This window comes from Pelobates fuscus, chromosome 2 (assembly GCF_036172605.1).
Source record: "Pelobates fuscus isolate aPelFus1 chromosome 2, aPelFus1.pri, whole genome shotgun sequence".
Lineage (NCBI taxonomy): Eukaryota > Metazoa > Chordata > Amphibia > Anura > Pelobatidae > Pelobates > Pelobates fuscus.
The window spans coordinates 360,344,985-360,372,708 of NC_086318.1; the positions used below are offsets into that span (position 1 = coordinate 360,344,985).

A 27,724-nucleotide genomic window follows, 5' to 3' on the forward strand; every position below is an offset into this window, starting at 1 on the left:
TAATAGAAGTACAAATTAGGGAGGCCCAGGCCTCCTCTCGTCTTCGCTCGATAAAGAACGTTCCGAGAGGTCCTGGGTCTCCTGTTCTGCCAGATGAATTTCCCTATTGCCTGTTGGAGTGTGCCCAGGTCTGATTTGGTTACTTTAACTGGGAGGGCCTGGAACAAGAACAGAATCCTAGGGAGAATGTTCATCTTCACCGAGTGGATTCTACCGATCCATGAGATCGGTTTATCCAGCCATTTCTCCATATCCGTCATTAACGTACGGATCAGAGGCGTATAATTTTGTGTGAATAGCCGAACAGGGTCTGCCGTTAACCACACCCCCAAATATTTTACATGATCCCTAGCTAAGCGAATCTGGTATGTGTCGCCTATGGAAGTTATGACAGGGTCAGGCATGCAAATCGGTAATGCGCAGGATTTGTGCATATTCACTTTGTATCCTGCCAATCTACTATAGTCAGCCAGGACACCCGTTAACGCCCTCATAGACGGAAGTGGGTCAGCCAGGGTCAGTAAGATGTCGTCGGCGAAACCCGACACAACGTACTGATGGCCCCCTACCGAAATCCCATGGATGTCCGGGTTGTCTCGTATTGATTGCAGAAGGGGTTCTAGGGAGAGGATAAACAGCAGGGGAGACAAAGGGCATCCCTGTCTAGTACCGTTTCCTAGGCCGAAGGGTGTCACCTTCGCCCCCGATATGCGAACCCGTGCTTTAACATTTGTATACATTGCTTGTACCGCAGTGATAAATGAGTCTGGTAAGCCAAAGTTTCGAAGGACTTCGAAAAGATAGGGCCATTTAACCCTATCAAAGGCCTTCTCGGCGTCGAGGGACAGAAACAATGTTGGGATTTTCCTATTCGCTTGCCTCCAGATGAGGTCAATGTTCCGCCGGGTATTTTCAAAAAGCTGCCGACCAGGTACGAAGCCAACCTGGTCAGGGTGTATCAGTTTCGTCAAGAAGGGGTTTAGTCGGTTGGCCAAGACCTTCGCCAAGATCTTGGAATCGTGGTTGATCAGCGAGATCGGGCGGAAACCGCCCGGGTCGAGATCATCCTTGCCCGGTTTAGGTAACAATACCACGTCCGCCAATGACATGTCTCTGTCCGGGGCGCCACCCCCCATGAGGTCGTTAAACCACGACTCCAAGTGAGGTACTAGCTCCTCTCGGAAGGCTTTATGGTTTTTAATTTGGCCTTTTTGGAGGCTGAAAAAAGAAGATTTTAGAAAAAAGAAGATTTCAAATGGTAAGCATTTATTTTTATTTACAGGAACTTTTGTTTGTTGTTCCCCCCTCACTATTTACGTTTTTTTTTCTTTTTTACATTTAAAGCCCCCACCCACTGCTCATGGGTGGCGGCCAGGGGGACGGGACAACAGGTCCCCCTCCCCCCTTTTCATCTTGGGGTCCCCACACGCCGCTCATGGGTGGGGGGCGGGGAGGGAACAATAGGTTCCCCTCCCCCTATTTTCATGTAGGGCCCCCACCTGCCACTCATGGGTGGGGGCTGTGGGGGAACGACGACAATAGGTGTGCCCCCCCAATTTTCATGTAGGGCCCCCACCCGCCGCCCATGGGTGGGGCCCGGGAGGGCGCAACAGGCCCCCCCTTTCCCATTTAGGGCTCTCACCCCATAGTCATTGTTATTAGGGTCCCCACCTGGGGGCATAGCCCGCACTCGCGGGGCATTGGTGGGGGCTCGGGGTCCCCTCCGCTAGTTAAGAGATAGGTGGGGGGGGCTAGTTAGTAGATGGGGGGTGAATAACAGTGAGCAGTAACATGCTGCTCACTGTTTAGGTGACATGCCCCTACTCGTGGCATAGAGGTCATATTGACCCCCATAGAGTGAGGGAGGACATGTGGGGGGGTTTGGAAGTGGCAGGGAGCACAGCTCCCTGACGCTTCTATTTTTACATATTACAAGGAGGGAGCTGGGAGCCGGCAGGACACCGACATTCGGTCTTTGTTTCTTCGTTTTAAATTTCTACTAATTCATTCGTCTTTCTGACTACTGAATAGTTGAAATTCCAGTCCAAATGCCGAACTGGGCATGCCCGGGAATTTCACAGCACTATCTAGTGTGGGCAGATGACGTGTCTCACAGGGACCTAGGTCCGGGCAGAAAATAAACATTAAATAAAAGTAATATAGGGGGCTTTGGGCATTTGGAGGTGTTTACAAAAAAAAAACGGATGCAGCCATGAGAGTGCCGCTTTAATATGTTGGTTCCTGTCCCAAAGGCTCTTCTGCCTTTCCTAGTACACCAGGACAAATCTTGGAATATTTTCAGGTTTGAATTCAAATATTTGTCATTATTTTCTGACTTTGCTCTGTAATTGACCATTACTTGATCTTTAATCCAGAATTGGTGAAAACATATAATAACGTCTCGAGTGACAGTCTCTGGTAATCCTTTGGGACTGGGAAGACGATGATATCTATCCATCACTTTTATGGTGTTCTGCGTCTCCATACCCAAGTCCATAAAGAAATCCAGCAAATATTCCTCTAGTTTTTCTTCGGAAACTTGTTCACTGATCCCTCTGATGTGAATGTTATTATCTGATGGATATCTTTTGTTCCATGGTGTCGTGTCTCTTTAAAAGTTGATCATGGGGCGGAGCCTGACCGCCCTGGCGGGCAGAAACCGGGGCAAAAGCGACTTGGACGGGGTTGCGCCGCGGACCAGATCGAGATGTCAGAGCTAAGGGAGCGTGAATCCAAGCGCGGCCTACTGGGATTAGGGCCGGGGAGAGGCGGCCGCTCTCGCCGACACCGGAGCCTTCAAGAGACCTCACATCACCCTACCCCTCTCCCCACCCTCTGGACCGGTGGGGGACATCCTGGTCCATACTAGACAACCTGCCCAGCACAGATGGCAGCTGAACCGACCACACAACAGGCAAGGGCACTAAACTGCCAAGACACAGCCAAAATGGCCACCCAGTGCGGACCTTCAAGCAGAGTACCTGCACCCAGCCACCCACATACCCCCTGGGGGCCTTCGACCAGATCTGTGCAAGCTTCTGGACCATGCTGCACAGCCGCGGAGTGACTCTCCAACTGGTGGTGAAAACTGTAGCGTCATGGGTCCGACCTGCAATGAGATGCCGCTACTACAGACACCTGCCTCAAGCTCCCAGGGCAGCCATCCAGCGAGGTAGAAATCTACGATCCCCACGGCGGGAAAGGGCACCACGATACTCCCACTCCCAAATACACATAAGCGGGATAACCTACCAAGCAAAACACGCAAGCAACCCACCTGACCTGAAACTCCATATCAAGCGCAGCACGATCCAGCTTATCATAACCAACGCTGCACACCAAGCAATCAATCGGCTGCACATTCTACAGGTCACTACAAGAGCAGACCCCCAACACCGAAGACAGGACATATCAAGACGACAAGAGAGACTTCCCTGCTATGGGCATAGGCTAAAGCACTCACAACCATGCCTCACGGCGAGCACACCGCTCCAGCATCCTGGGAGCCCCTTCTCAACTGTCGCTGTGTGGACAATAAGCACCAAGTATTTACTGATAACCCAGATAGTAAGCCCTTATGACCCTCAATTGCCTGTATATGCCTGAAGCAGACTAGCTAAGCTGAGTGACTGACAGGGAGATCCAGCATCAATTTATTTACCTAACCTAGATGTATAGTTGTTAATATGCATAGCTGTCTCGCACTCTTTACACATGTTCAACCCACTCACACCACTGTCAGTTAGATAAGCCTGATTAAGCTCAGGAGCCATGCTGCCGGCACACTGACAACAGCCTAGGCCTGCCTACACTACCGTGTTCCTAGCTTGAGCCACTAAATAACACAAAGCTTTGCCTCAACACTAGACACACTTGCCCAGCAGAATACTACAAGCAGGGTAAGTCAGCAGCCAGTGAAACGCAAGTTAGGAGACTAACACTGCCATTGTAACACCTGACAGTAGTACCACCAGTATTCATTTAATGCTACTGAGCTAGCAAAGTTACACGTATAGAACTTACACATAAGCAACTTGAAACAAGACAGATTTCTAATGTTAAAGGACCACTATAGTGCCAGGAAAACATACTCGTTTTCCTGGCACTATAGTGCCCTGAGGGTGCCCCCACCCTCAGGGTCCCCCTCCCGCCGGGCTCTGGTGTGAGGAAGGGGTTAAACTTACCTCTTTCTCCACCGCCGGGCGAGGAGCTCTCCTCCTCCTCTCCGCCTCCGATCCTCCCTTTCGGCTGAATGCGCATGCACGCCAAGAGCTGCGCGCGCATTCAGTCGGTCTCATAGGAAAGCATTTACAATGCTTTCCTATGGACGCTTGCGTGCTCTCACTATGATTTTCACAGTGAGAATCACGCAAGCGCCTCTAGCGGCTGTCAGTGAGACAGCCACTAGAGGATTTGGAGGCTGGATAAACCCATTTATAAACATAAACATAAACTGCTATGTTTATAAAAAAAAGGGTTAATCCTAGAGGGACCTGGCACCCAGACCACTTCATTAAGCTGAAGTGGTCTGGGTGCCTAGAGTGGTCCTTTAAGATAAAATAGTGCAAGTATTGCCATGTACCCCACTGTTATAATTGTTATTGAAAAGCATGTGGATTGCCGTCGGGTTACCACACGCACGTTGTGATTTATATATGCACTGCAAATCTTTCCTCAATGTTTACTACTTTCAGGTTTATTAAGGCAATATCCTTTTCTTTTTCTTGCACGTTAGCTTGTAATTCATCGTTGTGTGTTTCTGTGATTGTGTTTTTGAGAATGTGTGCAAGTGTTAAGAAAGAATGTTGAGGGAGAGCCTGCCAGTATTTACACAGCAGTGAAACCAGAGTTGGTGCCATAGACTAGTGTTACTTTAGAAAGCTATTTTGTGCATTTTTTTAAATATATTTATGACTACAAATCATACATTTATTGCATAAGGAAGAGTGAATCTTTCATGTAAGTAATTCCCACCGCCTCTGCTTTTTTAGTGCCGCCAAACTCACTACGTAAACTTTTTTCCACTACAGATATTTTAGATCTGCTTCTGCCCACACAGTATTCTGATATTGAATGGAGTTCATTATAGTAAAGACTCTACACATCATGGCAAACGTGCACACAGTCCGGTGGAACTGGCTGTATATATAATTGTATAAGTTTTCCACTCAGCTACTGAATGTGGAATTTTAATTATTTAGATAATATATTGATATATAATTAAAGGTGTTTCACCTAGTGGTTTATGGTCCTGTTAAACAGATGTTAAACATGGATATTGATCTAAATAGCTGCCTATTTATGGAATACATTGTAAACCTTTCTCACCACAAAACAGAATAGTTTTTTTAATCTGCTCTGGAGAAACCGGAAATTTATTTTTGATTTTATATATAAATATATTTTGTGTTGCATTTGAAGCATTGAAATATAAAATTGCTAAAGGTATCTCCTTAGATTACTAGTGGGGGGTAAGGTAGCCCAGATCCCTCTGCACGAGTGATACAGCAACCACGGACAATCATTTTGACCTTCTTTGGGGTGCATCATTTCTGGATTACCCTTTTTAATATAGGAGAGCCTAAACAAAAGTACATTTACATTATATAACATTTGTTAACGTTACCTCAGTAACACTTTCTTCTCGTCTATGTTTTGAGTTACATTCTTAAAAGTCAAGAGAAAATGTGTTGGGTTTTATGTTGCTTAAGAGCCATCTATCTCTTTGATTAAAAGCCAATTTCCAAAACGCCATTTATCACATGTGTTCACACTTGGAGTAAAGAATTCAGTTAAGGATTTTGCTGTTGGACAGCAACTGTAAGATTTTAAAAGCATTATTTATTATTTTGTATAACAGCCATTAACATACCAGATAACACATTGTTTGTAGATCACTCATTGCATTAGAGACGTGGACTGGGATGCAAGTTTTTAGCCGTTAAACGAATATTGTATAAACAAAAACAAGTTGGGATGAAGTGAGTGTGTCTCTAGAGCCCCCCTCTCCTGCAGGCCTTAGTCATGGGGGATAAACAGGAAGTGTTCAATTACTGCAGTCCAGTGTTTAATTTTATGACACTTGGCTTAGCTATGTAGGTTGCTTCTTGCATCTTCAGATAGGCGCATGTTAACTTGGTTATTATGTCGTGTGCAGACCTGTGTTTGATATACCTTCATTTTACTCTGTATCAGTCAGTGATGATATGAGAGTTATATGGAATATATTTACAATTCTAAAATGGACAAAGAAAAAATAAGGAGAAAAGGCTGATAGTCTTAATTTTCTTCGCTCTGTGTGTTTTGTAGGAGGTGTTTTTTGTAAATATAATTTATTTTACATTTATGCACCAGACGCCTGTAAAAGATTTATAAAAACTGAGAGGGAGGGTGATTTAAAAAAAAAAATAAAATTATAAAAATTAAATATTAATTTTTTATTACTGGAAAATCCAGTATTTTATACAATGTAAAAATTGTGGTCTGTGGTTTCTGCACACATTTATCATCTTTGCTATGTTTTTGTTTGTTTTTTTAATTTGAGGTGTATTTTATAAAGCTGGTCCCGTTTAAAACTGTCAGGATAATTTACAGTGTATTTCAAATTTAAGGCCATAGTAGCCAAAGTGGAAGCCCAGGTGACTTGGAGAACATTTTCCAGTTTGACTTTTTTGACCTTAAATTTTAAATTCCCAGTAATTCTCAATTTTCGTTTTTTATCAAATCAAACGTAACATTGTACAGCGCTGCAGGATTTATTGGTGCTTTATCAATAATAATATTATTACACGTTTCTGATCCATTCTAACTTTAGTTGCTTTATTATTTTAGATGTTCATTATGCCACTCGAGTTAAAGGCTTACTTCACCCCAATAGTACATTATCAACCCCTTTTTTTACATTTCCAAAACAAAACATAAATGGGTAAATAAAAAAAACCTTACTGGGAATCCCGCAGCTGATGAGGTTCTACCATGCCATATTGATGTCACGCCGCATCCCTACTTTCCCCTCTGTCATCCAATCAAATGCTTCTTTTAGATAAGCATTTGGCTGGACCAATCTCACCTGAGAGGGCAGGTGACAAGGGTTGTGGACAGAAGTTGAGTCCTCTGTTGCCAGTGTGCTAACTACAGACCAAATTTTTGCACAAAATTGACATTAGGCAGTCCAGAACAGAGTTTCTAGGTGCCCAAGTCACATGTGCGAGTGGTGTAACTAGCCAAATGGCACAAAACCACACATATTTTTGTATATGTAGCATTTCAAGCAGAAACACTTACAGACTTACAGACTCCTACTGCGATGGCCACTTCCAAAAACAGAAGTGATCATGGAGACTGGAATAACTCTTTAAATTAAAAATCCATTTTGTCATGAAAAGCAATGCTTAAATAATATACATTCCTGAAAATCCTGTCTTTCTTTTGTTATACTAGCTTGTCTGTATAAGCAAAAGCTTAAAAACAAGCTTGCCCTTTTAAATCCAACTTTTAAAATATGGCATTTTAAATCTACATTCAGATATTTTGCTGATCTTTATTTCAGAGCTAATGTCCACCAGATGTCTTTGTTCAACAACAGCATCTGAGCACATTAGATACTTTAATATTGTGCATATTTATTATTATATGTTCTAAATAAAACGATCTTTTGTATTCTTTGTGCACAGTGCAACAAAATAACTGAAGCAGTCAAGGGGGAAGATAAGTGGGTGGTTGAAGGAAACAGATGAGAAGATGCTTGGAGGTGGTGAGGAAGTAAAGTGGAGAATCTAGACTTCGGGTGAAATGGAAACATGTTGACAGTGTGTGTGTGTGTGTGTGTGTTTGATGGTGTAAATAGTAAGGGCTTTGAAATGAGTTTACAAGTGTACTCTGACAAAAGGTTTCAGACTTGTCTGTCAAATGTTAAAGCGGCACTGTCATGCCGAATTCCGTTTTTTTTTTTAACCCGCCTCAACTACATCCAATCGACCCCCTAGTCACCCCCAAATGCCCCTATGCCCCCCACATTACCTATTTTTTATTCTTTATTTTCTGCCCCGATCTATATTCAGGGCGCCGCCATCTTTGTGTGGGTAGGTGAAGTCCCTGTGGGACACGTCATCTACCCACACTAGATAGCCCTGAGATTCCCGCACATGCCCAGTGAAACATCTGGATATGCGAACGGGAATTTCACCTATTCATTCATTCATCAGACAGACGAATGAATGAATAGAAAAAATCAGACGAACAAACTAACACTGTGTATCAGTGTTCGTTTGTTTGTTCGGTTTATTACAAGGAGGGAGCTACCGGCTTGCAGCAACCTCCTTGTAATATGTAACTATAGAAGCGGCAGGGAGCAGTGCTCCCCACCACTTCATAAGCCCCCCAGGTCCCCTCCTCACTCTATGGGGGTCAATATGACCCCCATAATAGCACAAGGGAGATTAAAATCTCCCCAATGCCCCTACTCGCTATATCGCGAGTAGGGGCATGTCCACTAAACAGTGAGCAGCCTGTGGCTGCTCACTGTAAAAAAAAAATAAAGGGTAATAAGGGGGGGACGGGGGACCTACTGTCCTCCCCCGCCGGCCCCCACCCCTGGACGGCGGGTGGGGGCCATAATGGGAATGAGGGGGGACCTACTGTCCTCCCCTCAGGCCCCCACGCCTGGGCGGCGGGTGGGGGCCATAATAGTAATAAGGGGGGGGGACCTACTGTCCTCCACCCCCCGGCCCCTACCCCTGGGCGGCGGGTGGGGGCCATAATAGTAGTAGGGGGGGGACCTACTGTCCTCCCCCTGGCCGGCGGGTGGGGACCATTATGGTAATAAGAGGGGGGGGGACCTACTGTCCTCCCCCCCGGCCCCCACCCCTGGGCGGCGGGTGGGGGCCATAATAGTAATAAGGTGGAGGGGGGGGGACCTACTGTCCTCCCCCCCGGCCCCCACCCCTGGGCGGCGGGTGGGGGCCATAATAGTAATAAGGGGGGGGGATCTACTGTCCTCCCCCCACCCCTGGGCGGCGGGTGGGGGCCATAACGATAATGGGGGGGGAACCTACTGTCCTCCCCCCGCCCCCACCCCTGGGCGGCGGGTGGGGGCACTAAGTAAATTCTCTCTCCCCCCCATCAAGCCATCCAATCACAGTGCTCTGTGTCATTTTACAAGCGTGGGAAAATTCCAAAGAACTTTCCCATGCTTGTAAAATGACAGAGCACTGTGATTGGATGGCTTGAAATGAAGCACCCTTTGCTCCTCCGCTGGTCAGAGCTGGTCAAGCAGAGGAATCCTCCATAAGATCCTCCCTACTTTGTCTTATGATTTTAAAGAAAACTAAAGAAGACAGGAAGAAAAGAATAACAGATCCCGAGAGAGGAGGAGAAGAGGAAGAGATTGAAGAAAGGTAAGTTCGGCATGACAGTGCCGCTTTAAGTGCAGGGATGCCATATCCAAATATGCTGTAGATCATCGTACAAAAGGTTGGTCTATAACAGCTCAGATTGCAGTACACAAAGCCTGGCTTTCTCAGATCCCCAGTCTTTGTTTCCTAGTCTGTATATATTTATTTTTTCACTGTGTGATGTTGCAAATATATCTTGATGGCATTGGACCACTCTGCCTTAAAATATGGACTCTTTTTTGGGGCCTCATCAGACCCTAAGCCAATGCATTGAAACTAAAACTTTGTATAATATTTTTCTTACTCTTAACACACACAGTAACACTTATTTAATATAGCAAATTTAATATGTGGATGATCGGAGAATACTACAATTCTTTCTCTATATGTTGCTAAAGAAAATGCTACCAAATGTATAGATTAAATATTTTCTTACTAGTTTATACTAGAAAATATCCAATATTGGAATTTCGGGATGAAGTATTCAGGGTTTTTTTGTTTTTTTAGAAATGTACATATACACAGGAACTGCAAGTGGCATACACATTTTCTAATTCTCTACCAGGTACAGTAAGGTTACTTAGAATATCCATCTAAAAGTAATATTTTATCTCTGCACTTACCGGTACTTGCCAACATGTTTTTTATTTATTAATTTATTTTGCATGTCAGATACACGTTAAGGTTTTTAGATACAGTAACTTGAAATAATCATTTGGAGAATGATTAGTATAATTAGTATGACAGACGTGTAGTTCTGGTTTTGTAATCTCACAATAGTGGGCAGCTTCTGTAGATCATAGAAATTATCTACAAAAAAAACAAATGTGTTTTGAAACGATGACCTTGCGTTACTCTTCGCTTAGCTGGGGACATTGTTCCATAATGCACCTTATCCGGATCTACTCTCGGTTTCACCCAGTTTACCGAAGAAGAAATTATTTTAAAGCATTGTCCCATGGGTGCTTTCTGCAGCTATTATATAATTATAAGCAGATTGTGTGCAAAGAGCTTTCTTTAGGGCTTTGTTAAAGATTTGCTTTTACATTTCAGCTGCCTGCAGAATGCTTTTGTTTCATAAAGATATATTTACTCATCATAATTTTGCTTTTTTAAAGGGGAACCATCACATCTTTGGAAATGACACTACGTAAAAATAAAGTTACAATTTTAAAAAAAAAATTCACTCTTCTATAACTTATGTTCACATTTTTCATGTGCTACTCCATTTTATTTTATAAAGACACTACTGTAGGCACCCAGACCTCTTCATCTCATTGAAGTGGTCTTGTTTCAGTGCCTCTGTCTATTTAAGCCTGCAATGTAAAAAAAAAAAAAAAAACATATTTTCGGAGAAACTGCAATGGTTACATTTCAGGGTTAACTTCACCTCTAGTGACTGTCTTCCACTGAAGGCTCTTCCATGTAATTCCCCATAGGAAAGCATTGATTCAAAGGGTTAACATAGGAAGCCTTAATGCTCGTGCGGCTAGTGTAGTGTATTCACATTAAGTGCAACCATCTCTGTGACATCACGGGAGAAGGAGACCTAGCTAGTACCGAGTATCCTCGGCAGTGAAAAGACATAAATGAAAAAAGGGAACCGAACGGTGGGGGGACTTAAGTTAGGGACAGGGACACTGTAGTATTTGAATTACAGGTTTGTATTCCTAACACCATTGTGGTCCTTTAAATGTATATTATTTTTTAGCAACAATCCAGTTCAGCCCTGGCAAGGCACTGTGCAAGTCCTGTAGCAGAACACGGTCAAAGAACTCAACTAAGCTTTAGTGAATATTTTCATATGGTAACTCACTGACAGAAACCACTATATTCTAAGTTGTGCTATAGCAGGAAAAAAGTTACGGGCACTCAAATATTCTCCAAAGCAGACTTGTTCCAAATAAAGTGTGCCTTACAGTATTCTTCTTTCTGCTTGTGTGCAAAGCCAGGAAACACAATGCATTGTGAGAGTAGAAACAGAAACATTGGGGATGTGCCAGATAGTTTTGTGCTCTTTTTTTTCCCTTCTTTTTTTTTTGTGTGCAATTTATCACAACCATCAACATTGCCTTCCGGTGAAATGGGATGCTGGTGGGCGTAAATCGCATAACTGGCAATGTCCAAAAGGGGGGTGGATCATCCCACAATTTGGGTTGGATCACCCAAAGAACTGTCAAGGACTTCACGTCAGGCTGCTTGCCACACATGCAGGGACCACTGTTACAGTACTGCCTGCATGGTTCCTGGGTGCCTACGTCACATGTGCGAGTGGTGTAACTAGCCAAATGGCACAAAACCACACATATCTTTGAATATGTAGCCTTTCAAGCACAAACACTGCACTTACAGACTCCTACCGCGATGGCCACTTCCAAAAACAGAAGTGATCATGGAGACTGGAAATTCTCTTTACTTGTGCTATAGTGCCTTCAGCAGTGCGCAAGTGTGTCTAATGATGGACTTGCACAGACCCCTGGTGTCCCGAAAAACACTAGAGAACAAACAAGTGAAGTGGATTTGGTGGTCTTATTTGAAATATGTATTCCTGCAAAAAATGGGGGGATTTAGGTAGAGAAAGTATAACATGCGACCATTTTTAGAACAATTTTTCAGTATGCAGTAAACTTATCAAATGCATTGCAACTAGATTTGTACACAAATCGTTTTAAACTTTGCCATTTCTCATAAATGAGAGAACATTGAACAGGTCTATGAAAGCTTCCATTAAAATATATTACATATGAAAGATTTTTCCATCCACATCAATTATATTGTAAAGCATATTTCTCAAAGTTATACCTATAAATCTCTCCACTAAACCACTAGTTTATAAAAGTGATGTACTAAGATTAGATGTTTTATATGAAGAAGTCTGCACAGTTCTTTTGTGACCTTAGTCACACTGTTTATCCACATCTCCTTAGCTATACCCACCCTAGTAAACAATAGCTCCTTTCTTATGAGTTTTGCTGAGCTTTTACCTAGAACAACTACTTCCAGATAGAGATATGCATAATCCAGATGACCATAATATACCGATACCCTGTTGCTGACTTTAATATTTCTCCTACCAAGCCTACAGCCATGTTTTCAAAAGAAACCTTAATTATAGGTACAGGCACTAATGGGCTACACATAAATCCTCCAGCAGAGGCTGTGAGTTACAATATCAGTGAAAATCCCTGGCCAATGTTTTCTTAGCTCCTAGAAGCCCTCCCAGTTCGTGGCTAAATACAAAATGTAATACCAAATATCAAAAGGTCATGGGTACCAATAGTTGCTTAGCATCCATACCTTGCTACAACCACAGTTGGACTTTCTTGGAATTACCTGGAGTAACCACAAGACATAACAAATTGTCTGTGTCTGTGCTATTACCTGTCTCATCCTATTTTGAAAAGTTGGCCCCCACTAACAATGGCATTGGCCTCTGGTTCAACCACATTTTGATGAGGAGTGTCAAATTTAACCCCTTAAGGACACATGACATGTGTGACATGTCATGATTCCCTTTTATTCCAGGAGTTTGGTCCTTAAGGGGTTAAACATTTAAAATTATGGTTCTTTGTCAGATAAATGCTTCCTAAAATGACATTTTTGTACTCCTACTGTAGAGGTCACTCCAAGGCACGCTATGCTTTTAGCCTTTAACTTGATATAATGACATGGTCGTAACAGGCCTTTTAAGGATCTCCACCTAAATGATGTAGGTATTGCTTGCCCATTCTTGGCCATCCCACCCTATCTATAGAGCTGCAGAAGGTATACCTCCATATCATCTGCAGACTGCAGCTATCTTTTGTAGGTAGGTACTAGCCCAGATCAACGGGAATCCTTGTCAATTCCCATCACAATCATAGTTCAGCCTCTCAGATGTAACTTGAATCTCTTGTTGCTAACTATGGGTGGTATTTATCTCTTGATTACATTTTTTTAGGCAAGAGAAATTTTCTGTTTAGATATCTGTTAAGGTAAGGTTACATGTCTCCTAAAATGTCTAAGTGAATAATTGAGTGTGGTATAATGATATCATATGGCAAGTAGATAAACTGAGCGAGTTTGCATGATGTCTCGAGAAGACAAAACCAAGTGTGCAGACAATCTCTAATCTTGGAGGAGGGAAGTTAGAAGATAACACGGGATTTAGTATGGCACATGGAGAACAAGATGGTGAAGGATGAAGGCATGGAATAATTGAGTGATTATTAAAATGTTTATATAGGAAGTATTGATATTATACTGTAACCTATTTTACGTATCTTAATGCACAGATCTAAAACAAAATCCAGGTGCATCACTAGGCATTACTTATTCCTGTCCTCTGATAATATATTCCACTCCTTATCTAGAACATTGTGTTCAATCATGGTAAAATTTTATTTTTAACAACCGATGATCTAATATCTAGGTATACTCCTGCCAGACTTATCTTTTAAATGAATAACTTGACTAATGGATATTTAATTATGTGTTGAGTTAACCCTTGTGAACAAAGTTATGTTTTGTCCTTACTTATACCTTTTGAAGAACAAATGGTATTTTTTTTTAATGTGTCTCTACAATTATTGACTTCATAGAATTAATATGTTATCTGTGAAATAATTTGTTCTCAAAAAAGTGTGTATAAACTGCTCCCTCACAACTGTATTCATTACTGCATGCTCACACCCTGAACCACTCCTGCCATCCCTGACCTTAGATAAACCTAGGCTATAATTTGTATATGTCATGGTATTTATTCAGGTTTGAAAAGTCAGCAGTTAATAGAGATTTAAAGTTTCAACAAATATCATGGCGTAATGGTAAAAATCTATGAACTCTGCATTAGGTCTAGTGAAACAGAACTCTGTATTTGCATTTTTTAATTGCTTTTATATGTACAGAGCAGACCGTAATTATTTGGACAGTATTAAGTGGTGGTGTAGCTGTGTATTGGTTTGATAGCTCATTTTATATATAGTTCCTCCATTTTTGGTAAACAATTGTAATTAGACAAATGGCTGCCGAGCTGTGTGCTGGACAGACAAGGCTCACAGAATTCAAAACTTTGTGTTCACTTTGTGTTCAAGGGAGCTAACAGTATGTCATGAGTGGTATTATGATTTATTTTAAAATTCTAATCAATTGTGCAAATTACAGAGTATTATCTGCTAACTGCTAAACAAGAACATGCTGTAAGGTGGATGTATGGAAATGATTAATCAATAATAGATTTTAAAAAAAAAATGCAAATAGATATGTAATGTAATTCTGTACACTTGATAATTACAGTAATGTATGCTGGGTATTGGATCAGATAGTTGCATTATGCAGGGATCGGCGGTAGTTGCTTATATATGATTATTATTATTATTTAAAAATAATAACAATATTACTGTCAATTAGAAGCCTTACTAACAAGCTAACAAACTAATTATGTAATTTATTGTTTTAGAGCAGTAGTGCCCAAAAGGTAGATCCCCAGATGTTTTAAAACTATAGTGTCCATGATGCTTTGTCATACTAAAGGCATGCAAAGCATCATGGGAGTTGTACTCTACAACATCTGGACATCTACCTTTTGTGCACCGCTGCACTAGAGGCACTTCCGAGTGGTTAGGTGACATCTGGGGATATACCTTATGGGCACTCCTGTTTCAGAAACTTCGGTTGTCATTTGTCAATATGCATATCTGTGTGGAATACTACATCATATATCTCCCACATGCCCCTATTTAGGGGGAGCAGTCCCTATTTTGATTCCAAATCCCTCTGTCACTCTGTTCTAGGAGCTCCATGTTCTTGTGTCTGAGTGTATTACAGTCTCCACAGCACAATACTCACAGTAATATGTCCTTAACCCCTTAAGGACACATGACATGTGTGACATGTCATGATTCCCTTTTATTCCAGAAGCTTGGTCCTTGAGGGGTTAAACTATAATAACTGTGTAAATAAGACACTTTACTGTTTTAAACTACCTTTTTAGTTGAAAAAAATCTTATTAGTAAGTCACATAACATTTCTCAGAATAGCCCTGCCTCTGATCACACCCCCACTCACCTTTCTAAAATGAGTGTTCCTCTTTGTCCATTTGAAATTTTGGGAGCTATGTCATTATAGTGTATAGTGGAGATTTCCAATTTTCTCAATAAAAGACTATGTTCAAATTGATACTATTCATTATGGTAAATGGAGTGATGATTTTGGCAAATGTAGTAAAATTACAGACAATACAAGTTGTCCTTTTCAATTGATAACATGTTCAGTCTCGCCCACCGGCCAACGGAGTCAGAAGGAGGAGCGGCGCGGAGGAGGAAGCAGCGACGAGGGACATCGTCGCTGCCTCAGGTAAGTTACTGAAGGGGTTTTCACCCCTTCAGAAACCGGGAATTGGGGGGTGGGAGGGAGAGGGAACCTGCAGTGCCAGGAAAACGGATTGTTTTCCTGGCACTGGAGTTTCCCTTTAAAGAAATTGTCCAAGGCGTCAGTGTGGCTCAAACAGCCACAGATGCAGCCCTGGGTTCGCTGCAAAAGCAATGCAGCTCCCTGACAGCACAATTATATGGAGGACAGGGCCAAAGCACGCAACATGAGGATTCGAGTGATACCCGAATCAATCACTAATGCTGAGCTACCCCATTATTGCCAACTGCTCATAGCCACTCTCCTTCTGCCTAAACAAGTAAAGCAGCTGGGAGTTGAATCCTGCTTTCGCCTCCCCAGGGCTAATAAAGCACCCAAAGAAGCCCCTTGTGATGTGCTCATAAAGTTTGTTCGGGATTCTGACTGGGAGGTCTTCATGGGAGCCGCAAAAGGTTCTCCCTTGGTGCCCTTTTGAGGGGGCACACGTAGCATTCTTCAGGGACTACTCCAGGCACACCCTGACGTGGAGGAGGTCTTTTAGGCAAGTCATGCAGCAGCTCAGAGAGAATTCCATCCTATATAAATGGGGCCCACACTGATTGCTGGTGGAAAAGGATGGCAAGATGCACACTTTCTTACACCTATCCGAGGCTCCCACTTTCTTCCAGTCTCTTGGGTTGCCGACCGAAGCCCTGCAAGCAGAACCGGGCCCATTGTGGACTGTTGCCAATACAGCACCTCTGACCTACCTGCCTGAAGTCAACAGCTGTTGATATGCTGCAACTCCATGTTTATACAGGGAGTGCAGAATTATTAGGCAAGTTGTATTTTTGAGGATTAATTTTATTATTGAACAACAACCATGTTCTCAATGAACCCAAAAAACTCATTAATATCAAAGCTGAATATTTTTGGAAGTAGTTTTTAGTTTGTTTTTAGTTATAGCTATTTTAGGGGGATATCTGTGTGTGCAGGTGACTATTACTGTGCATAATTATTAGGCAACTTAACAAAAAACAAATATATACCCATTTCAATTATTTATTTTTACCAGTGAAACCAATATAACATCTCAACATTCACAAATATACATTTCTGACATTCAAAAACACAACAAAAACAAATCAGTGACCAATATAGCCACCTTTCTTTGCAAGGACACTCAAAAGCCTGCCATCCATGGATTCTGTCAGTGTTTTGATCTGTTCACCATCAACATTGCGTGCAGCAGCAACCACAGCCTCCCAGACACTGTTCAGAGAGGTGTACTGTTTTCCCTCCTTGTAAATCTCACATTTGATGATGGACCACAGGTTCTCAATGGGGTTCAGATCAGGTGAACAAGGAGGCCATGTCATTAGATTTTATCTGATTTTATACCCTTTCTTGCCAGCCACGCTGTGGAGTACTTGGATGCGTGTGATGGAGAATTGAAGGATGCAGACTTCTTCCTGTACCACTGCTTGAAGAAGGTGTCTTCCAGAAACTGGCAGTAGGACTGGGAGTTGAGCTTGACTCCATCCTCAACCCGAAAAGGCCCCACAAGCTCATCTTTGATGATACCAGCCCAAACCAGTACTCCACCTCCACCTTGCTGGCGTCTGAGTCGGACTGGAGCTCTCTGCCCTTTACCAATCCATCCATCTGGCCCATCAAGACTCACTCTCATTTCATCAGTCCATAAAACCTTAGAAAAATCAGTCTTGAGATATTTCTTGGCCCAGTCTTGACGTTTCAGCTTGTGTGTCTTGTTCAGTGGTGGTCGTCTTTCAGCCTTTCTTACCTTGGCCATGTCTCTGAGTATTGCACACCTTGTGCTTTTGGGCACTCCAGTGATGTCGCAGCTCTGAAATATGGCCAAACTGGTGGCAAGTGGCATCTTGGCAGCTGCACGCTTGACTTTTCTCAGTTCATGGGCAGTTATTTTGCGCCTTGGTTTCTCCACACGCTTCTTGCGACCCTGTTTGCTATTTTGAATGAAACGCTTGATTGTTCGATGATCACGCTTCAGAAGCTTTGCAATTTTAAGAGTGCTGCATCCCTCTGCAAGACATCTCACTATTTTTGACTTTTCTGAGCCTGTCAAGTCCTTCTTTTGACCCATTTTGCCAAAGGAAAGGAAGTTGCCTAATAATTATGCACACCTGATATAGGGTGTTGGTCATTAGACCACACCCCTTCTCATTACAGAGATGCACATCACCTAATATGCTTAATTGGTAGTAGGCTTTCGAGCCTATACAGCTTGGAGTAAGACAACATGCATAAAGAGGATGATGTGGTCAAAATACTCATTTGCCTAATAATTATGCACACAGTGTATACCTATGTTTTGTTTTAACCTCCTGTTTCTTATGACTCCTTTACAAGATGACCGATAAGTTTATTTTCAGTGCATCTTAGTTTACAAATACTCGCACCCGTCAACTGGCTCCGTAAGCTAACGGCCAGACACCCTGTCTAGATAATATCCCCACACACACACTTTTTATAGGGACGTGCACTGCTCCTTCTCATTTGCACAAGCAAACATTGGCACCTTCCGAAGCTGACCTACCCGGCCTAAATCCATACCAGCTAACCAATAAGAAGGTCCGAGGTCGTTGACAGCTCTCCTGCCCGAGCATTCGTTCTTCATTATCTGCGCCTTAAGTAATTATTTCTGACATACACTATATTTTTAACGAATCAGGCGCATCCCGCTCCTGCAAGCAACCTCCAGCCCAAAGTTTCACCTAACATGGTTCAGACACGAGGAACTTTAGCATGATAAAAAAAAATGGGTTAACATATTACCTGTGTTGTTGTACTCCATACCGAATATTTTTTTTATTGTTTGTCTAATATCTCTTCAGTACTAAATGTAATGCAATGTCTATGCATACCCGCAAAAATAAAGAATTACACACACAAAAGAAATGCTGGTTTTCACTTGTGCCGAAAATTTAATTGTTTGAAGTTTATAAAGTATTGGGTGTAAAAAGTGTTTCGTACTGTGTCGTGTGTATTTGTCTTTGTTATTGCTGTTATAATACCGTATACAATCCCAGACCTTAAAACTTAGTATTTGTTTTTCTTTCAGTGACATTGGAGCAGTTCTCATTAGCGGTGAAAGCGTGTCCTGTGCCAGAAGATCAGAGCCTGCTAATGGAGGTATACAGGAATTCCCCTAACAATCCGTACCTGTATCTGTGTATTATTATTGTTTTACAGTAATTTATCTAAGAAGTAAAATGTCTGCAGCGAACCACCTAATGTAGATAACATGCAGAAATAAACAAATGTTACATATATATTTAGTCTTACCTTCTCAGCTATCACTAGCTTCCCACTAGCTTAATGGGACACACTAGCATCAAAACAACATTAGCTTAATGAATTCTAAATTAAACGGACTGGAAGTTAAAACAGGAAGTTAAAATGTTCGATATCTCTTTACAGGAAGTGTTTAGGAAAGTAGTATAAGTCACATGCAAGGAGGTGTGACTTACACCACTTTAGGAGATATAAAGTGATGTATCTCCTAAATGGCAGAGAATTGAGCAGTGAGACTGCAGGGGCATGATCTACACACGGAAACAGCTTCATTAAGCTTAAGTTGTTTTGGTGCCTACAGTGTCCCTTTGAGATAAGACAGTACTCAAGACGTCTACACACCGTAACAATTTAATTGAGATGAGGTTGTTATGGTGCTCGTAGTGTTCCTTTAAAAACTCTTATTGGGGTGAGGTTTACACTAGTTTTACATAAAATCTTTTCTTACCTCTACTGTTTGTCCATGCAGTTGCCACCACAGTTTGCCTGAAAAGTATTATGCACATACACAGTGTATAACCTTCCCATAGTGCCCTGCATGCATAGTGAGGGTTTTTTGGAGGGAATCATCGCAATGTTTTGAATAGCAGTGTAGGTTGGTTGTCTGCACAACCTTCCATTACATGCAAATCAAAATAAATTTTTAAATGTATAAAAAGGCAGCTAACTAAGATATAGCTAGCTACCTATTAGAAAATGCATTTTTCTGCCCTCCATTAAAATGCATTTTTCTGCCCTCATTACGTTTTATTTATTTTTTTATTTTGTATTTTTGCAGTGCATAAGAATATTACAACAAGCTTGAGGTACCCCGATGGCAATCCTCAGACATATTATTATGTTTCACATTTGGGGTAGTTGAGAACACATGCACAATTTTATTTTTAAACAAGCTAGCGTTGGGTATTATCGAGTGTCTATTGCTTAATAGGCAATGGGAATAGATGGAAAACGAGTACGGCATGCTAAGATAGGTAGGTTAAACAGTCCAACTTAGAGAGATATACATAGGTTGATGGTTTTTGGTTGTAATAAGCTGGGTAGCTGCAATAACTGTGGGAGATGATTTCACCCCATAGATCCCCATAGATAATCATGGATATGCTTAGTGAAGTGAAGATGGCACATCACAGAGGCTTAGTTCACGGTTTTGCAGTACACATGCTGAGTAGAAGTGGGTCCCAGGGACATATCTGTCAAGTGTCCTTTTGGATGTCTGCTTATCTGATAACCTCCATGGGCTTAGTGTAGTCCTGCTGTATGCCGGCTGTCTGTGTGTGTCGCGATTTCATCACGACTGACCGGGAGGCGCTGTACGGCACACCAGGGAGAGGATGAGGTGTCTGGCGATGGGAACCGGCTCCCTGGACCAACTTGAGGGTAGGTTTTTGCGGGTGAGTTGCCGATGTCAGCCACTGTGCTGTGAGCGCAGGCTTGATGTGCCTCCATCTCTTCTGCCCGCGTAGGGCCTGCTCCCGAGTTGCAGCCGAGGCCCTGCCCTTGGTTTCCAGAGGCAACTGTCGTGCTGGGACACTATGTGACGTGGATGTGATGTGTTGTGATGAGTGGGGCCACAGTGTGAGGATCGGGATCACCCCCACCAGTCCAGAGGTGGGGGAGAACAGGGCCATTTTCACCTAAATTCTGACTGCTTGTAGGGCACTGTTAGGTAGGCTAGCGGAGCAGCGATCGTCCTATTCACTCACCGCAGGAGTAGGCCTCATCTGGGACAATGAAGATTTTTCCTCCTAGGGACTAAAACCCCAAGAGCAAGCCTCGCCTCGGATCCAGTCCTTCGGCACACTGAGGGTCACAGCTGCTGGTCGGCAAATAGGCTGAAAATCGTAGGTTATAACCTTAAAGATTAATAGATTGCAGGAGCTGATCTCTCTTGTGATCATCCAGCATGGTGGTCCGGCCCCGGGAGTGTAGAATGTGTGTGCATGCTAATTTTGAAAAAAAATATATATATATATGTATATTTGTTTATTACAGATGAATAAAAGCTTCCACATGTTTGTTTGTTTGTGAGTACAAGAAATTAAATGACGTAATATGAACTAGTTCTCCAATGCTCACTCCTTATATCCTAATAAACTATCACTTGTTAATGTCTAGCTAGTGCTGTCAGTTACCCCAAATATACTCTAATATCCATGCTGAATACATTGAATAAGTGGCATTCTATCAGGACCTAAATGTGCCAACTTCACCCCAAATACCAGGAAATCTTTCTTTTGACGTGTTAGTTTGAGAATAATCCTGGGTAATACCTGAGAGATTCTGGGTCTTTTTTGGATGCATATCTGCTTTATTCAATTGTTTTTATTTTTTTTAAGAAAACAATAGCTGTCATCCGCTCTTTCCCCAATGATATCATCCAGCTTTCAAGCTGATTGTCGAATCCAATGCCCCTCATACAGGAGCATTGGGGACTGATGCGCATGTGTTGCAAGTGCTGCACACTCATCCAAATGCTTCTCATAGGAAAGCATTGAATTTACTGCCCAGGGCCATTGAAGGGGCTGAAGGGTCCCGAGCGCGCAGCCCACTTATCGCACACAAGAGTTCATACCTGGATATATTTGACCTGGACCTGGACCGGCTAAAGGATTCACCAAGTATCTGCCACATCTAACATTACCAAGCAACAGAGGAGGAACAGTTTATAATCCATAACGAAGAAAGTCATATTTGGGACTGGATGTTCCCTTTTTCAGCAGAACACATTGGTGAGATCGAACCATATACAATAGTGTGTACACACTGGTGACTGTAGATACATTTTTCATTCATTTTTTCATTTTTCTTTTGTTTTTTCACTCATTTTTTTTTTATCATTATTGTATATATTGTATATACTGTATATACTTTCTTGTCCATATTGGTCTATATCCCAGATTGAGATTTTCTCACACTACTATAATGTTTATCATATCTATATGAATTTAACTCTTGAAAGGATATTGTGTATTTTACATGACATCACACTGGTTGCCATAGGATACTTGTCATTTACAGTATCTATCTTTTCATCTTTTTTTGTACATATCTATAATTTATATGAAATTGCTTCACTATCCATGATTAAATACGTACAACTTTTTTTGCATTTTTTTAATTAAGGATTCTAGACTTTTTTTAATAAACAATAAATTAGTAAATTCAAGAAAAGCAAAACACAAGATTGGTTTACTTGTTGATTACATGTTTTCTCACAGATTGTTCTGATTCCTAACTCATCCCTACCACTCATGGTTATCGTCAGATATCCTACAATAGCTCAGTTCTATATAAACCCAAGTTACATGGTAATCACCCTGAAATGTCACACATTAGACAAATTCACATTAGTATTAGAATCACAATTCTTTCCATATAGCCTTACCTACTATTAATGACTAACCAACTGTGGCAGACCGCCTGGCACCTCCACTGGGTACCTCCGCCAATCATGCTTACTAGTGCTCATGGAGTACCATAAGCACTGCACCGGACACCATAACCACTGTAGCCGCCGCAGCTTAGCTAGGGTCTCGCCGTCCCTTCCCACCCTGGACCGAACACCTGGATCCAGCTCCCAGTGGGAAGACCTCTCCTACAAGAGAGTATCGCTGTATAGCCAGTAAAAGATCAAGTGATATAGCAGTGTAGCTGTTCCCCCCGCCCCCAACACACGAGCCAATGCTTAATGCTGGGAGTCATCTGTTTTATTCAGGGCCACACATGGCCTTTATGCAATAGCCCATGCAAGGGGTTTCCAATACAAGGTATATCCCTCTCAATCCTCAATACAACTTTAGAAAAAATAGGATATACCTCCCAGTATCTCTCCTTTGTGCCTGAGAGATAATTATCTGAGAAGCAAACATATAATTAAATTATCTCTCCGGTACAAAAAACATACAATTTACAGACATCCCAAAAATACCCTCAAAATCTATAGAAACCCCACACAAGTTACATTCTTGCATATATCCGATCTGGGTGACCAACATTTCCTTTCTTTTTCTCCTAGATTACTTAAATGGGCGGCCCCACCAGGCTTAGCTCAGTGTAGGGCTTTCTAGCTTTAAATCAGTTTATTTACCCTCGGATGGCGGCAGGGCTCTCATGGTACCATAACTACTACTGAAGGCTGTCCTTGTTGTGGTGATTGGAGTGTTCCTTTCGATTATAAGCCTTTACACCCTACCGCATTGGGGATTTAGGGAACTTCACTTTTTTACCCGTTTCTTAATTATTAATTTCGTTTTAATTAGTATCTCTGGGTAGAGCCTATTCCTTGAGCTATGTTCATATCAGATGCCAGCCTGCAACGCATGATAGTCAATGTCCAGAACTTGACATGAAGTCAGCCACAACGCGGTGATTTACACTGCTTAGTAAATTGACTTGAACATTTCTATTTATCCCTCTTATTTACAGTGTGTGCCCTGGTTGTGCGTAGGCCGAACTTGATTGTGATGTAGTTTGCTAATTTTCATTACAATTCAAAATGAAACTAGTAACATAGTAAAATGCTAACTCAACTTATAGGTATTTTTTTATGTTTTACTCAGAGGTGCAGTTCACCTATAAGCCATTCAGATAGTTAATATGCTTTTATCTGGCGAATGTGTTGTTCCCTTTAATGATTTTTATGAGTTTTCTTGTCTCTCAAAGTAGACATTTTGTAAAGCTTCAGTCCACAGAGAAAATGACTTTTAAAATGCCTATCCTAATTCTCATTATGGTAACTATGTGCCTAGTTTTAAATGCAGAAGCAGAAATATATGGGGATGTTACATAAGTAAAGTAGTTGTTTTTGTTTTGTTGTATTTATTTATTTATTTGACATCTTCCTCATTATTAGTTTTTCTTTTAATATTTTTTTCAGTCATTTCTGTCACTCTTGAAATATTATTTTAGGACAAAGAGTTAAAGACTAGATGTGGGAAAATATATTACCTTCCAAAAGAGGAAACTGGTTTACCCTACTTGCAAAACTCTTTACTCACATTTCAAGAATAAAGTAAACAACTGCTTGTTAGGTAATATTAATTCACCACCAAAACGTATGACCGTGTTTTACTCCTCTTAACATCAAAGTAAGAACATGCTAGGCACCTGCTCTTTTATATGTGTGTGGTTATATACACGCATGTGGCTAGACACGCTGATAGCAGGCACCTGCTTTGTAATGTGTGTTGTAGATGTGCATGTGAATATAGACACTGATTAGAATTTTGGTTTGACGTTTTGAGCATGAAGTCAATTACTGGGGTCAAGCGAGGGCTGGAATCTTTTTTTGTCTGAAGGGGAAGTATAAACGAATGTTTTGTTTTTTTTGTTTGTTTTTTGCGCACAAAACTCATCGATCACACAGATCAGTGTGGCTGGTCCTACACACATGCAGCATGCAATAAATAAAGAGCTCACAGATTGAAGCTGCAGGAGTTGCAAAGTGCGTCCTCGTATATCCCTGCAACCTGCATCAGCGTGGTCTCCACAGTATGGAGGGACATTAAAGAGATCTGTGCATAACTAACAGACACAGACTCTCCCATTGCCACCAATAACATTTCACCCTGCAGTCACTGGAAAACATCTCCAGTGTAAATAAGGATTAAACCGGTAGGTGCCTAGGGTCCAAGGGTTAAACAGTAGCCCCAGAGCCATGAAATGGCATGGCCTGGCCTTCTTAACCATCCCTATGTGATGGGGGGTGATCTGATATTATTCTGCCTGGGGCCCTGTGTAATCTTAATCCTTATCTGCTCCTCTGACATCATACAAACAGGGTGTGTTCTGGCAGCCTGGTTCTCCCCAGAACACTGCAGTCTGCTAGGCCTGGCAATCAATGATAGCCTAGGCCACAAATCCAAACAAAATGGTTTCATTTTCAATCAAATGTAACTTACTTTAAAAGTTTTTATCTCCTGCTCTGTAAATTGAACTTTAATTACATGCAGGTAACCCTGCAGGATCTAGTAAGCTAGTAACAGAGCAGTAGATAAGTTCTAAATTAAACAGAATTAGCAGTAAAGGTATTGTAAACATTAGATGACTCTTTACAGGAAGTGTTTAGCATCCGTATTCACACAAAGACCAAGTCATTTCTTCAAACTTGTTGTTATAAAATTAAAACTGTGATGATTTTGAGTAGAAAAAAGAGTTGGTTAATGCGTAAAAATAATTTTCTTGAAAACAATATTTTGGCATGTAATGTTGTGGACTTTAGTTTATGAGGTGTATCTAGATCTCTGTCATTTAGTGAGAAATATGGCCTCGGTGTAATATTTTTGGATAATCTTATTAAATGATAACTGTAGTATCCCTTTAAAAGTTTGAAAATGTATTTAGAAGGAAAACGGGCGCACTGGACGAGAAGGTGTTAAATTGGTCCTCAACTGACCCTTTTCTCTGTAATTTCAGAACATTATGTGGAGCCGTTTCTGAAAGATTAGATAAAACATGTTCTTGGAATAGAATGGCTCAAGAATGCCATAAACAAAATTCACTGGGTGATGACATCACGTATGTTTTCCTTTTTTTTTTTTAATTACTTCATAGTTCAGAGATGGCAGGACAAAGCAGATACCATTTTAACACTACTTTCACCAAGTGTTTGCACATACTACTAAGCTAATGTTGTAAGTATTTTATTATTTTTGGTTAACTTATGTTAAAACCGTGCACGAGACACAATTGTTCAAAAGAAGATATACGCCATTTGTTTAGATTCATAGGTGCATGTCTCCAAGGCTGGATGAGAGTAATTGATCCACCCAAGTGAAGGAAATAAGGTTTCAGTTTATTTGTGTCTGCATAGCTGAATAAACCAACTTATATGGAGATTTGCCTGGTTTTAACAGACAAAAGAACTGCAGCAGTATTTAAGTGGAAACTCTTAATACTGTTAGCTTTTACTGCAATAAAACACACATATTGGTATGTTGTGATGGCCCACATGTACAGGTTTCATGGGATTATGGAAAGTTACAGGCAAAATATAGTCAAATATAGGGCTTGCAAATTAAATTATTTGGTATTTTTGTTGAGCTGTAATGAATTATAGTGTATGCGTGTGTGTGTGTGTGTCTGTGTGTGTATATATATATATATATATATAAATAAAAGAAAAGAGCAAATGGTCCTTGCACAAAGACTGAAACAGGTATAAATGCCGGGTGCCAGCCAGGGTTGAGGTTATCCAAGTTAAAGAGAGGGAAAGCTGCACTCACGGTCTTCCATAAAAATCCAATTTATTAGGTATGCATTAAAAGATCGACGTTTCAGTCCTACATCAAGGACTTTCTTCAGGATCAAACCTAAAATACATGCATAATCATAACTAAATATATAGAGTGAAAAATAGACTCAGATGCACATCACCTGGGTGAGTCTATTTTTCACTTACTTTTCACCTATATATTTTTTATATCTATTAAATGTTAAGTTTTAATTAAATTCCTGCTAAACGGGACAATACTTATCTTTTTTTTTTTGTATTTGCAAGTCAATACAGTCCGGTTCAGGGCGATATATCTATATCCTAAACTGGATCAATACACTTTACAGGATCTGATACCGAGCAAGGCAAATCCAACTTTGGATGGCTCAAGAACGAAGACAAATATTCTGCAGTGGCTCAAGCAAAGTCCTGATCTTAATTCTACTGAGAATCTATGGGACAGTTTGAAAATTACAGTCTACAAGCGCCACCCAAGCAACCTGACAAATCGGCATGAATTGGAACCATTACTGCCAGTCGGTGTGCAAAGCTGGTAGATATACCAAAAGACTTGAAGCTGTCATTGCAGCAAACTGTGTTTCTCCTCGATACATATAAATAGGAGAAGCTTCAAGAGTTATGCAAGCAGCATATTTTAGAAAGAAAGCACCTAATCACATAAATGTGAAAAGATGCCACCTGGACCTACTTAACAGTATGATGTTATTTATAGGATTCCTCTAGCAAAGGATACAATAATAGCAACCAAGAGATCAGGCACACACAAAAAATTACAAAATAAATGTAATAACATAAAGATACAAGCTTTATAAAGCTTCTCCTAAAGTTAACCTATGAATATAATCGGTAAAGGTAAGGAGCAAATCTGTAGATTAAAGTGAGCAAAGCTTTAATCATCTGGCCGATATGCTCACAATCATCAATCCTGCATTAATCAAATCCCACTGCTTATGAAAAATAATCAAGCTATATATATATATATATATATATACTATCCTTTGCAAGTTATATGCAGGGGTAGAGAGTAAAATCTGAGCTAATATAGTGTCTCTCTTGAACCTAAAAAAATATATCAAGTATCTATGAAAGTAATAAGAAGTAAAAAGACAGATGGCAGTTAGAGTAAGCCTCTCTCCCTGTAAAAACTCGCTAAATAGGTAAAGTGGAATAGATAGCAAGGAAATAATTAAATCATAATGCGTAAATCAAGAGTATCACCAAGTGTGTCAAACAAAAAGTGAAGTGCCCATAAAAGCAGAAGAAACCCGACACGCGTTTCGGTGCCCAGCTACGTGCACCTTTGTCAGTGGCAAAAGATATAATGAGCCTGATCGCCTTTGTAACTATGTAAGTCACGTGGGAGTAAAATCGAGGGAGCCAATCAGATAAGTAGATGTCACCAGTGGACCTGGTTATGAATCATATTATGTCT

At 41.2% G+C, this 27,724-nt stretch overlaps 1 protein-coding gene across 1 annotated transcript in view; it reads left to right on the forward strand.

The window, feature by feature from the left end:
- ACOXL (acyl-CoA oxidase like) overlaps positions 1-27,724 on the forward strand; it is a 447,901-nt gene that overhangs the window by 350,384 nt on the left and 69,793 nt on the right. The window contains exon 17 of the mRNA XM_063443672.1: positions 18,823-18,893. Within this exon, the coding sequence (XP_063299742.1) occupies positions 18,823-18,893 (71 nt within the window). The remainder of the gene's footprint in view (positions 1-18,822; positions 18,894-27,724) is intronic.